Source organism: Mesoplodon mirus (assembly GCF_964341445.2).
Source record: "Mesoplodon mirus genome assembly, chromosome: X".
In the NCBI taxonomy this organism is placed as follows: domain Eukaryota; kingdom Metazoa; phylum Chordata; class Mammalia; order Artiodactyla; family Ziphiidae; genus Mesoplodon; species Mesoplodon mirus.
Genome location: NC_138981.1, coordinates 44,018,107 through 44,030,996, shown reverse-complemented (window position 1 = coordinate 44,030,996; position 12,890 = coordinate 44,018,107). Strand labels below are relative to the sequence as shown.

Genomic DNA, 12,890 nt, shown 5'->3' with positions numbered 1-12,890 from the left:
TTTCATGACCCAGAGTTTCAGGACCCCTTTCAGAACGTTGATTGTCTGTGGGGGGGGGGAAGAGAGAGGGACACTGGGACTGAGGAGCATTTATGGGGTGAGTGGCTGGGTCTTAGTATCGCATCATTAGCTTTTGGATCTCAAAGACCCACCCTATTCCTTCAGTCAGAGCAAGGTAGGGGCTTGTATTTTGGTGGGGAGGTGGGTACAGGGAAGAGGTGAGCAGGGTGCCCTGGTTACTTGAACTCATGATCTCAGTGAGAAGACCCAGGAATTAAGCCACAAGGACTAAGGGTGGGAGAAATGTGTCAGGGGACCCCTTGGGGTTCAAACATTCAAGATTTTCCCCGTCCCCAAGACTCTTGGGAAAAAAGGGTTTGCAGAGCAGCTACCATCCAGGTTCAACCACCTCAAGGGGCTTTATCCACCCTTCTGGAACCTCACTGTGAGTCCCTGCATCGGAGGCTTCTCTGAGGTCTACCCAGACTTACCCATGTCTGAGTTACAATAAACAGTATGAGAGCCAGCCCAAGGGTGGTCAGGGGCAGAGCCAGGAGCAAAGCAGGGACCAGCAGGAAGTCGGTACTCATGGCAAGGACCTGTAGACACAGTGGGGGTGGGGGGAGTTGAAGCATGACTTTTCCCTGGCCCAGCTCACCCCCAATCAAGAGAAGATTCAGGGAACATTTAATTAACACTACTACTTTCCAGGGGCCTGGGGTCAGGGGAGGACCCCATGGTGTGGTGGGGGGAAAGGACACTGAGACTGGGCCTCTGGTACCAACGGCCCCACCTCCATTCATCAGAGCTGTAGCTCTCCACAGAGGTTCAGCAGGAGGCCCAAGCTCAGTGGTGGATAAATAGTCAACAACAGGGAGGTGCGGCCTGGGCACTCCTGTGCATTTGAACCCTCTGTTTTACTCTTAGAAGAGATCATGTCTACAGCCTTCTATTGGAGTGGGGATTGGTATTTGGGGCTTGTCTGGGGTTCTCACAGCTTCTCATGCAGACTTTCAACTAATCTCTTTTTTAAACTCCACCTTCAGCCCTACATCCAGAGAGAACTTGTGCCCTAATCACTTCCTTTGGTGGGCGCTCTACAGTATAACTGGGGTTGGTCATCAGATTTCACCACTACTGGCATAGGAAGTGTCCAAGGCTGGAGAGTGAGATATAGGTGTCAGTATTGATAAAAAGGAAGGGTTGTTCATATAGAAATCTGCCTCTTCATCTGTCATTGGGGGGTGTGGAGAGATGTTTCAACATATAGGGTAATATATTGGGAGCTGTTCCAGCAGGGAGATTTTCCAACTAGAGATATCTAAGGATGGGGAAATGTGTCAATGGGGGGAGTCAATCAAGAGGGGCTATATGGATGGATGGATGGGGTTTTATGAATGGAAAGATTTTAAAGTGGGCTTATCAATGAGGTAGATATCAATGGTGGGTATTTCTGAATAGGAAGATTGACAATGAGAGCATCTTGATGGGTATGTCTGAATGGGGAGATATGCCAGTAGAATACATGGGAAGATTTGTCAGTAGAGGTTGTCAATGAGAATTATGTCATAGAAAGGTATTTATGAATAGAGAGATTTGTCAACTGAGTGGTCATAGGAGATATGCCAACGGATTAGGTAATTATGAAGAGAGATATTTGTCACTGGGGTCCATGAGTGGGTGATAGATTACTGCTGGGTATTTGTGAATGGGGATATTTGTCAATGGGGGGGGTCTTCAATGGAGATATGTCAATGGGATATTTATGAATAAAGAGGGTAGCTCAACAGAGATATTTGTTAGTGCGGTATTTGTGAAAGAGGTATTTGTACGGTGAAGAGAGGGGACTTTTCAAAGGAAACATTTACCAAGGGCTTAGAGATTTGTCACCTGTAGTTTTGGCAACAATAGAGATTTATAAATGTGGTGATTTGTCCACAGTGAGGACTTCATAGTGGGGAACGTTATCAGTGGGGAGAGGGGTTGTCCTCAGAAGTCTTTTTAATGTTGGTACTTTTAAGTGGGGTGATTTGCACACTGGGAAGCAGTGTAGAAGTATCATAGTAATAAGAAAAAACAAATGAGCATATTAAATATTTGTAACATCTGTGGGGGAGATTATCAGGATCACGAGTTAAACTAAGTTTCCAGGGTGCATTCAATTATTACTACTGATATTATACATTATTTCCAATATTGTAAATTATCATTCCTGACATTAAATGTGATTTTCAATATTGTAAATAATCATTAGTGAGAAGAATGATCACTACTAAAGTTATACATTAAATTACATTTATCTTACTACTACTAACTAATACTTGTAAGTGCTATGTGCCTAACACAGTTCCAGGCACTTTACACATAAAGTTACATTGTCCCTAGGAGTTAGGCATTCGTTTTATACGAATTTTACAGATGTGGAAACTGAGGCATAAAGAGGTAATGTGATCTCCCCAAGGTCTCAGAGCTAGTACATGGAAGGGGCAGGATTTGACTGCAAATGACCTGGCTCTAGTGTTTAGGCTCTTAACCACCTCACTACACTGCCAGTCTAGAAATTAAAATCACTGTTAGTAATCTTACACAGGAAGTTATTGTTATGAGAGTTTCATGTGTTTTGACCCCCCCAAAAAAATACCCAATGAATGAATGCACCCATTCATTAATCATCCTCCAACCCTAGCACAGACCTCGGAAGGATTCTGGGTAGGGACTGTGAGACCCATTTTTCAGGGAGAAGTACTGAAGGTTGGGTGAGGGTAGGGCCAGCCCCCAGGCTACCCATGGAGCTGGACCCCATGCCACACCCCCTCAGCGTTGGTCCCAGGTTGCTCCCACCAAGTCATCTGACATAGGTTTGTTCCCAGACACTACACAGGGACACTGCCTGCTGAGTGGTAGTTCTTTATTTCATTGTCTTGGAGAAAGAAAGGCGGGAGTGGGAATGGGGGTGAACACTGTGCAGGCTTCAGCTTCTGCTGGGGGCAGGATTCAGGCCATCTGGGGCCGCAAGGACTGCCAGGTGCACATCCCTGGCTCCCGGGGCAGGCAGGCAAGGTGGCGGCTCTGGAAGCCCTTGTCAGAGCCTGTGAGGAGCTGGTCCGTCCACAAGCAATGAGTGTCACTCTGCAGTTTGCAGGGGATGGATGAACAGGGAAACACCTGGAGGAGGGGAGGGAAACACATCTCTGAGGGCTTCTCCTCCTGCCCCTACCTCCCCTCCAGAGGAGAACTTTCTGCTCCTCAGCTTTTAACTTGGAGCTGCTGGGGAGACCTGGCGTCACCCCACCTGGGTACAGACTCAAGAACACTCCCTCCCATTGTGGGGAACAGTCATTGGGCTTGAGGAGGTGACAGCTATCCAGGGAAAGGATCAGCTTCCCGGAATGGTGATGGGGGAACAGTCAGGCAGGTCTCCTGGGGACCTGTCCCATTGGATAGGGAACAGCTGGCGGTAGCAGGGAACAACCGGTGGGCAGGAAACTTAAGCATAAGGAGATGTGGGGCTCAGAGATAGTCACTGGGGTCAGAGGACATTCAGGGCCATCAGGGAGCAGTCTTGGAACAGTCAGAGTGGCCGAGCAGTCACAAGGGGGAGTCAGAGGGCCAGGAAGCAGCCAGAAAGTCCAGGAAACAGTGAATTCCCAGGTATCAGACACAGGGCAAAGGAACAAGCAGAATGTCCAGGGGAACAGTCTCAGATTTGAGGGAACAGCAAGAGAGATCAGGGACATCCCTAGGGTTTGGGAAGCAGCCATAGGGACAAGGAATAGTCAGAGGGAACCAGAAACAAGCCATGGTTTGGGGAAGAGCCCAAGGACTGCTCCCCAGGTGGCGGGCAATGTCCAGGCACTCACTGTGCATTCCTCACAGCCAGCAGCATAGGTCTTGGTGAAGCCCCGGCGCTGAGCGGAGCTCAGACTGTTCCAAGGAGCCACGAAACTGCAGGTGGTGATGTACAGGTTCCCGTTCGACAGTTGTCCTGCGGGAGGGGGCGGGGGGGGGTCAACAGGCGGATTCTGATTGGCTGGGCCAGGGACAGAGTGGGGCCAGATTGGTATCCCAGGACCACAGACCCCGCTGGGCAAAGCCCCAGCCTTCTGATAGGCTGAAATTGGGGCGGTCCCCATTTCAACTGGGACCATTCCCACAGAGCCTCCCCTCCCTCCCTTGCAGTTGCCAGGCAGCAGCGGAGGGGTGGCGTGGCACAGGGCGATGGGGTGGGGCCTCACCAGCTATGAGAAACTCCTCACTGCGGTTCTGGGACCTGTGGAAGTATCCGCAGACGCTCTCCATGGCGGCGGTGTAGATGAACCGGATGTCAGAGGCATCCCCCAAAGCACTGAACCCTTTGAACATCTGTCAACGGATGAGGGGAAGAATCTTTTACTGACATATTCCTCCCACTCCACATTCTTCCCTGAAGTCGTATAGCACTCTGATATCACAGCTAATTTCCTCGCCAAACCAGTGGCCAAAGGCTTTTGTTTCGACAGGGAGGAAGATTTTAGGAACTGCTGGGGGAAGGGGCAGGAGGGATACCTTGGTCATCTTGATCTCGTAACGCTGGTAAAAGGTGGTCTGGTTGACTTCTGCAGTCCCCACAAACTTGGCCCTGATGACTGCAGGAGAACAGGGGGAAAAAACGAGTAAAAGGGACTGCATGAGCCAATAAAAATAATCACAATAATAATACTAGCAAAGCACATACTTAAATAGGGATTGCTGAATGCCATACAGCACCCTAGCTATTTATGCATTTGTTAATTGCTTCATCTGTATGTTGGTGCCTACTCTTAGCCAAGCACTGCTTCAAGCCTTTTTCACATATTCATCATGTGTTCGTTCACTCAACAAATATTTTGGAGCGCCTTCTCTGTGCCAGGCACTGTTCTTGGCGTCAGGGACATAACAGTGAACAAAACACAGAAATCCGTTCCTTGTGAAGCTCACATTCTAGCCAGGAGAAGAGAGACTAAACACAAGCAAAATAATTAAGTGTATAGGAAGTTAGACAGTATTAAGTGTGATGGGGAACTTCAGAGCTGGGTGAGCGGGATCAGGAATAGTAGGGGACAGGGGCTCAAGTTTTGAACAGGGTGGTCAGGGAAGGCCACCCTGAGAAGGTGACATTTGGTATACCCGTCCCCCCGTGTGGATACCTGGGGAGACGGGTATACCAGGCAGAGGAAGTAGACAGTACAAAGGCCCTGAGGTGGGATTGGGCCTTGAGTAATCAAGAAAGTGTGAGGATGGCAGAGCGGCTAAAGCAGAGTCAGTGTGGGGCTGAGTGGAATTGTTCTAGAGGTAGGCATCATCGTGAACCCCACTGGACTGAGAGGGAAACCAAAGCCCAGAGTGTGTGGGCAGGGCGGATACACTCACCGAGGTCGGAGCTGCAGAAGGCCGTCTGTGGATGGGGTGGGACGCAGGTACAGGCTCGGCTGGGGGCTGTCAGCCACAGCAGCAACAGGATGCCAGAGGCCAGGGGTGCAAAGGGGGCCATGGTGCGTTCTGTGGGGGTGGGGAGGAGGGTTCAGAGAGCCCCCAGCTCAGCCAATCCATGTACCTGGGCAGGCCTCCCACCCCATTCTACCCTGCACACACACCGGGTTGGGGAGTTTGGGGATTTTAAGGGGCTTGGGGATTTGAGAGCCCAGGGGAGTCTAGGGGGGTAGGGAGTCAGGAGAGTTTAGGAGTTGTGGAGTTTGAGGGATTTCGGGGACTAGGTGAGTGGGGGAGTTATGGGGCTGTAGCATTTGGGGAATAAGGGGGCTGGGGAGTTTGAGAATTTAAGAGTGTTGAAGAAGTCGGAAAGTGGGGGGCTGAGGAATTTGGGCTTTGAGGAGCTGGAGGAGTTTTCGGGGAGGCTGGGAGTTTGGGGGTTGCGCATATTGAGAGGTGGAAGAGGTGGGGGAGTTGAGGGAAGTTGAGGAATTTGGAGGAGGTTGGGGATTTAAGGAGTTGATGGAGTTTGGGGGCTTAAGGGGGTGGGAGTGCCTGAGGGATTTGGCTTCAGAGGAAGCTTTGAGTTTAGAGATTTGGGAGGCTGGGGATTGGGAGGCTGGGGGAGTTTAGGGAGCATCAGGGGTTTGGGTTGCTGGGGGACAGGGAGGGAATTTAGAGGAGTTGGCAGCTTGGGAGGCATCTGACATTAGGGGCTCATGGCTTTCGGGGAGCTGAGGATGGATGTCAGGGGTTCAAAGGAATTTGGAGTGTCGGGATTGAGGGAAGCAGTTCCAGCCCCCCACCCTCTTCCCCTGGACCAGCCTAGGCTCCCGGTACCCGCTGGCCAGGCTGAGCAGCCGAGTATCATCAGGCAGGAAAGCTCCAGCCCAGTTCCAGGCCCTGCGGGCCGCCCAAGCCCCTGCCTACCTCTGGTGTAGCCTCTCTGGGCGCTGGGTCTTCGGCGATGGCGGCAGGGCCGGAGCAGCGGAGGATAAATATCCAAGCGAGGGGCGGGGTGGCAGCTGGTAGGAAACCACAGGCCTCCAGGCTTCCTGGATGCATTACTCATCCGCCCACCATCCGTGGAGGCCAAGGGGCGGGCCCTGGGCTGCCGAAAAGGAGATGCACCCTCCTCCTCTCCCTCCCCCTGAGCCTCTCCCTGACCATCCCCCTCCCCCATCTCCACGTCAGGCACCAGTCCCTCCAGGCGGTCTCATGGAGGGCTTACAGGCCGGATTCCACCCAGTGCAATTCCCTAAAGTCTCCAAAATCTATCCGATCACCCACATTCCCGAAAATCCCCATGGCTAAAGTCCAAATTAGTTCATTCCTTCAATAAGCATTTCTTGTGCACCTACTGTTGTGGGGGGGGCGGTGAGCGGCAGAGAGCAAACAAGTAGAAGCAGTGGAGGGAGATAGGGCAGGTGAATGGAGGAAGGATACAAAGTGGGGAAACTGAGGCACGGAGAGGTTAAGTGATTTATCCAAGGTCACAGTTAATAAGTGGCAGAACTGGGATTGGAACTCAGGAGACCTGGATGGAGCCAGAGCCTGGGTCTTACCCCTTCTCAAAAAAAAAAAAAACACAGGCAAATAGTCAGCATTTATATAGCACCAACTGTGTACGGGGCAGCACTCGGCATAATTTATCTCACTTAAAGCTTACGATAAGCCTCTGAGATGGTTATCAGTATTATTCCCATTTCCCAGACAAGGCATAGAGGAATTGAAGAACTTTCCCAGGACCACAGGGCATGGCTGGGATTTGAACCTAGGCTAACTGGCACCAGGATCTTAACCCAGGCTGGGCACAGTCCTGGCAAGCGGGGAGGTCGCTGGTGAATGAATGAGCATTGGGGTGGGGGGAATTGAATGGTGGTGAAAGAGGCCAGTGAGTCAGTAGGAAACTGATCCCCTCCCATCCTGCCCTGCCCCTTCCCCACCAACCCTCCCACGCCCCTGGTGGGGGTCAGCGTGAGGCAATCTCTGTCCACCAACTTCCAGATGCTGCCTGAATCTTCCCTGGGGTCCTGGGAAAGGGCTCTGAGAGCCGATTAACATCCTTGGTTAGGTCAAGGAGGACCAGCCAATAATAATAATGATGATGGTAGTGATGATAGGAGCCACTTACGGAGCGCTTACTGTGTACTGTGCCCTGAAGCCTTTGTGTAGTTCTCTCATCCAATCCCCATTACCCCCTTGCTAATTAAGCTTGATTAACTCAGAGTGGTTAGCACAACCATCACCACCAATACTGCCACCACAACAGAAACTACCGCCAGCACTACGAAGTGCTTACTATTACTATGTATCAAACACGGCTCTAAAATCTTTGGAAGGACTTTATCTATCAGTCAATCCCGATTACCTCCTTGTTAATTAATATTGGCTAACCTAGGGATATTAAACCAATAATAATAATAGTGCCCAACACCTTTTGAGGATGGAGGCTTCCTGTGTGCCAGATACTGTGCCCGAAATAACTAATGTGTTCCTCACAACATCTGTGAGTTAGAGACTGTTCATGTGCTCATTATACCAATGAGGAAAATGAGATACACAAAGGGGTCAAGTGATCTGCCCAGGAAGGAGAGTGAAGAAGTGACTCTGTTGCGGGGGGGGGGGGGGGGGGGCGGGGCGGGCAGGACCAGGTAAGGGGGAAGAGAAGTAAACCAGGAATCTGGAGAAGCTGATGGTGAAAGTGGTGAATGAGAGTGAATGAGACGGGGGCTAAGTCAGTGGTGGGTGCAAAGGGAGAAGTTAGGGCAGGGGAAGTCCTGCTGCAGCATCATGACTTTGAAACCTGAGTCAGCACAGAGTTTTGCCCACTGTCTACAGGTGAGGGGTTGTGTGGACCCGGGTTATTGTGCAGGTTTTGAAACTGGTGGCGTTTCATGGATGGGTGCCCGGCTGTATGGCCTCCTGGTGAGCTGGATGGGTGTGGGGGGCGTGGGGTCCAGCTGGGTGTGCACAGCAGACACCTGGCAGTCCCCACACACACCAAGTGCTTGGGCCTGATTGTACCCTTTATACAGATCAGGAAACTGAGGCCCAGAGAGGGTTAAGTGACCTGCCTGGGGTTGAACATGGCCTTAGGAAGAGGAGAGGCCAAGATTCAAACCTTGGGTTGGCCAGGGAATCCCAGTGTTCAGAGCTCCCTGCATGCACACATGTGTGGGCACATGCATACACATATACACAGTGTTGTGTTCAGGCTTAGGTCCAGAGAAAACAAGGAAGGTTTATGAAAAGAGCCTAAAAACCTCGGGGCAGGGGGCGGTGTGCGTGTGTGCTTGCACACAGTTTCCTGCTGTGTCTCTGCCTCTGAGGGTTGCGGGCGTGCCTTTAGGTGATGTGTGCCCCTCTGTGTTGTGTGTGTGTGTGTGTGTGTGTGTGTACTTGAGTGTACCTGAGCCCGGTATGGTTTTTTGTTAGTGTTTTTTTTTTAATTGTATTATTTATTTATTATTTTTGGCTGCATTGGGTCTTCGCTGCTGTGTGCGGGCTTTCTCTAGTTGCGGTGAGCGGGGGCTACTCTTCGTTGCAGTGCATGGGGCTTCTCATTGTGGTAGCGTCTCGTTGCGGAGCATGGGCTCTAGGCGCACGGGCTTCAGTAGTTGTGGCACGCAGGCTCAGTAGTTGTGGCACGTGGGCTCACTAGTTGTGGCGCACGGGGCTTAGTTGCTCCATGGCCTGTGGGATCTTCCTGGAACAGGGCTCGAACCCGTGTCCTCTGCATTGGCAGGCGGATGACTAACCACTGCGGCACCAGGGAAGTCCCGAGCCCAGTATGTTTTGTGCTGCTTCTGGAGTTGTGCCTGCCCCTGTAAAACAGGTCTGGGTTGCGAATGGAATTGAGGACGTGCTGTCACCTCTGTGAGCTGCGTGTGTGCCTGTGTTACGTCACCTGCCATTTCAGCCTGGTTTCCTTGGAATGCTAATCAGAGTATCCCAGTAACAACTCAGTGCCTCTCAGCGCCCCATACTGACGCCAGTCATTTGGGAAATGAGGAAGGTGGGGGGGGGCGTGCAGAGGGAGGGTGAGGCCTGAAGGCCAGTTGGTCACCCTGACCCTGCGGGCTTCCTGTGCCTGTCGGGAACTGGGAACCACCACCGCCCCCAGCAGCCCCTCCGGGAATGCCATCCTCTACCCTGTCACCCCTGTCCGCACAGAGGAGGGAGGGTGAAGCCCTGCATGTTCATCCCCTCTACCCCACCCAGGGTTGGGGGAGACTTGAGGTATCCGCACGCCTGAATGTGTTTGTGCATGTACACACCCCAGGGTGTTGTCCATGTACTTAGGAGGCTGTGGGTGTCTCTGGTCGTGTGCATGCCTCTCCATCTGTATATATAGCAAGGCACGTTTTTTGTGTGTGCGTCCCTGCATACACTTTGCATGTGCCCAGGAGTATGAGTCTCTGTGTTGTGGGTCTCGGTGGTTCTGTGAATACCTAGAAGTGTGAATACCTGGAAGTGTGTATACCTGTCCATGTGGTGTGGGTCCTTCTGTTTGTTGTGCATATGCCTAGGAGCATTGCATGTGTATCTGTCAGTGTTGAATATGTGCCCAGTTCTGTTTTGTGTGCCTGTCAGAGTTGTGTGTGCCTCTGCATTCTGTGGCTGTGCCTCTGAGGGTTGTTCATCTCTGTGTTGCATGGATAACCTTCGTGTTGCGTGTCCCTCTGTTACATGGATTTGGGTGAGAGGAGGAGGGCTGTGTGTATGTCTCTGCCCCAAAGTGTTGACTGCGTGTCTACGAGTGTTGAGTGTGTGCTGCTGGGCTGGCTGGCTGGCTGTGAGGGTCTCCGTGCAGCCACACAGTAAGGCATGCTCCGGAACCAGTGTTGGTGGTGGATCTTTCCACTGCGTGGGTCTCAGCATGTGTGGGAAGCTCTGGGTTTGGCTGTGTCGATCTGAGTTCTGAGGGTTTGTGTGTCTCTGGGTTGTGTATGTGTGTGGAGGAGACACACACAAGGCCTGGCTGAGGGGTCCAGTTGCTACATGCTCGCCACTACACCCCCACGCATGCACATGCACACACTCACTTCTCTATCATCCATTCACTGTAAAAACAAACTTTCCCTTTTCCGGAAAATCCCCCACCCTTATCCCATGCCTCTGCCCAGGAAAGCAGAGGCGGGAAGTCTGGGACTTGGGGGTGGTGGAGGGAGGGACAGGAAGGCAGGGCTCTGGGTTCAATTCTGGGCTCCGAGGTACTGTGTGACCCCAAGCTGGTGGCTGGCTGTCTCTGACCTACCTCTTCTGGGAAAATCGCTCTCAGTGTGGCTCCCGCTGGATGGGCTCCCCTCAGCACCGCCCCCAGCCATGGCTGTCAGCCCTCCTGCCCTGACCATGCTCTCCCTTTCCACCCTACCAGCTCAGCAGCACAACGTACCCTGTGGTTGTGAAGATGGGGCATGCACACTCTGGGATGGGTAAGGTAAGTCCCCGGGTGGGCTTTGTACGTGCGTGCTTGTAAAAGATGCATGTTCCTGGCATCATGCGGATATAAGTACAGGCATACCTCGTTATATTGCACTTCGCTTTATTGCGCTTCACAGATACTACATTTTTTTTACAAATTGAAGGTTCGTGACAACCCTGCGTTGTCAGATGATGGTTAGCATCTTTTAGCGATAAAGTATTTTTTAATTAAGGTATGTACATTGTTTTTCTTAGACACTTAGATGTATTGCACACTTAACAGATTACAGTATAAGCATAACTTTTATATGCACTGGGAAACCAAAAAAATTGTGTGCAAAAATTGTGTGACTTGCTTTATTGTGACCTTCGCTTTATTGCGGTGGTCCGGAACTGAACCCACAGTATCTCCGAGAAGGTATGCCTGTTAGAAGTATATTGTGTATTCAGTGCACACAATAATTCTGTATAATTGTGTGTCCTTTATCTATTTGTATTTTTCCTCATATTCTTACATTTTGGTGGCCCAATTTTCTATCATGCGTTCAGCCAGTTTTGTGTGTCCTGTTGTTAGTGTATCCAGCACTGTGTCTGTATATAGGCAGGCCTCTGTGTTGAACACACACTACATCATCTTTTACATTCGAGGGTCTTGGGGTCCTGTATGCTGTCCATCCGATTTTGTCTGTGTGTCCATAAAAAGCAGACTTGTAATTTGTATGTTTGAGTGTGTCCATGCTTCTGTATGTTTATATATTGTGTGTACAATTGATTTTGTCTGGGTGCCCACATGCATGTACTGTATATACACACAATTTTCCCACAGCTTTATTGAGATATAATTCACATACCATACAACTTAACCATTTAAAGTAAACAAGTCTAAAGATCGGGTTTTGTGTGTTCACAGAGTTGTAGACACCCAATTTAGTGTCTGTGTGTACATGTAAAAACCAGGAGACCCAGAATTAATGCATGCTTGAGTGCCTTGGGGTGTCCACCGAATTTCTGTGCACTCACCTCACCTGTGTCATTTGCCCTAAGGCACCCCGACTGCCGCCCCCTCCTGACCGGGCCCTGCTCCCCACCCCACTCCCACAGGTCAAGGTGGACAACCAGCACGACTTCCAGGACATCGCAAGTGTCGTGGCACTGACCAAGACATATGCCACTGCCGAGCCCTTCATTGATGCCAAATACGACGTGCGCGTCCAGAAGATCGGGCAGAACTACAAGGCCTACATGTGAGGAAGGAGACCAAGGCCTGGGTAGGGGTACCCTGCCCTGCCTCGTGCAGCCCAGGCCCCCCAAGCCTCTCTCCTGTCTCTTCTTACTCTCCAGGAGGACGTCAGTGTCAGGAAACTGGAAGACCAACACCGGCTCTGCGATGCTCGAGCAGATCGCCATGTCTGACAGGTGGGCGGCCTGAACTCGGGGGTGGGAGGTAGAAGTGTGGCCGCCCAGACCAGGCACTGACGGGCTGCCTTGCCTTGTGTCTTGGCAGGTACAAGCTGTGGGTGGACACGTGCTCAGAGATCTTCGGGGGACTGGACATCTGCGCGGTGGAAGCGCTGCATGGCAAGGACGGAAGGGATCACATCATTGAGGTAGGAGCACCCCAGAATTTGGTGGGGGCACAGACGGGGGAGCAGGTGCAGGGCAGCAACACTGTGAAGCACGCCAGGGCCTAGAGAGCCCTCAGCGAATGGCAAGATGTAAAACTGTAAAGTGCCTTGTGAACCGGGACATCCCTGGCAAATGGCAAAATACTAAATTCTAAACGGCTCTGTGAACTTGGACATGTTTAGTGAAGAGCAAAACACTTGTGAAGCTATAACCTCCTCTGTGAACTGAGACATTCTGGTGAATGACCAAGCACTTAGTAACCTTTAGTGTTCTGTGAATTTGTACTGGACCAACAGCAAAGTACTTTGTAAGCTATAAGGAACTTTATAGAGAGTGGTGGCTGATACTAAAGCATTCTGTAAACTGTAAAGTACCTTAGGAAGGTACTG

At 51.2% G+C, this 12,890-nt stretch overlaps 2 protein-coding genes across 3 annotated transcripts in view; one reads left to right on the top strand and one right to left on the bottom strand.

Annotated features, from left to right (window-relative positions):
- The window catches only part of SYN1 (synapsin I), a 43,640-nt gene that overhangs the window by 26,641 nt on the left and 4,109 nt on the right, over positions 1 to 12,890 (top strand). For both annotated transcript variants that reach the window (XM_082609063.1, XM_082609062.1), the window contains exons 6-9: positions 10,829 to 10,891; positions 11,977 to 12,119; positions 12,217 to 12,291; positions 12,380 to 12,482. In XM_082609063.1, coding sequence (XP_082465189.1) covers positions 10,829 to 10,891; positions 11,977 to 12,119; positions 12,217 to 12,291; positions 12,380 to 12,482 — 384 coding nt within the window. The remainder of the gene's footprint in view (positions 1 to 10,828; positions 10,892 to 11,976; positions 12,120 to 12,216; positions 12,292 to 12,379; positions 12,483 to 12,890) is intronic.
- TIMP1 (TIMP metallopeptidase inhibitor 1) lies at positions 2,895 to 6,520 on the bottom strand (the record flags this gene model as incomplete). The annotated part of the gene is given in 7 exon segments (XM_082610870.1): positions 2,895 to 3,165; positions 3,861 to 3,985; positions 4,236 to 4,362; positions 4,546 to 4,625; positions 5,389 to 5,525; positions 6,379 to 6,478; positions 6,481 to 6,520. Coding segments are annotated over 7 exon segments (780 nt in total). The 3' UTR covers positions 2,895 to 2,994.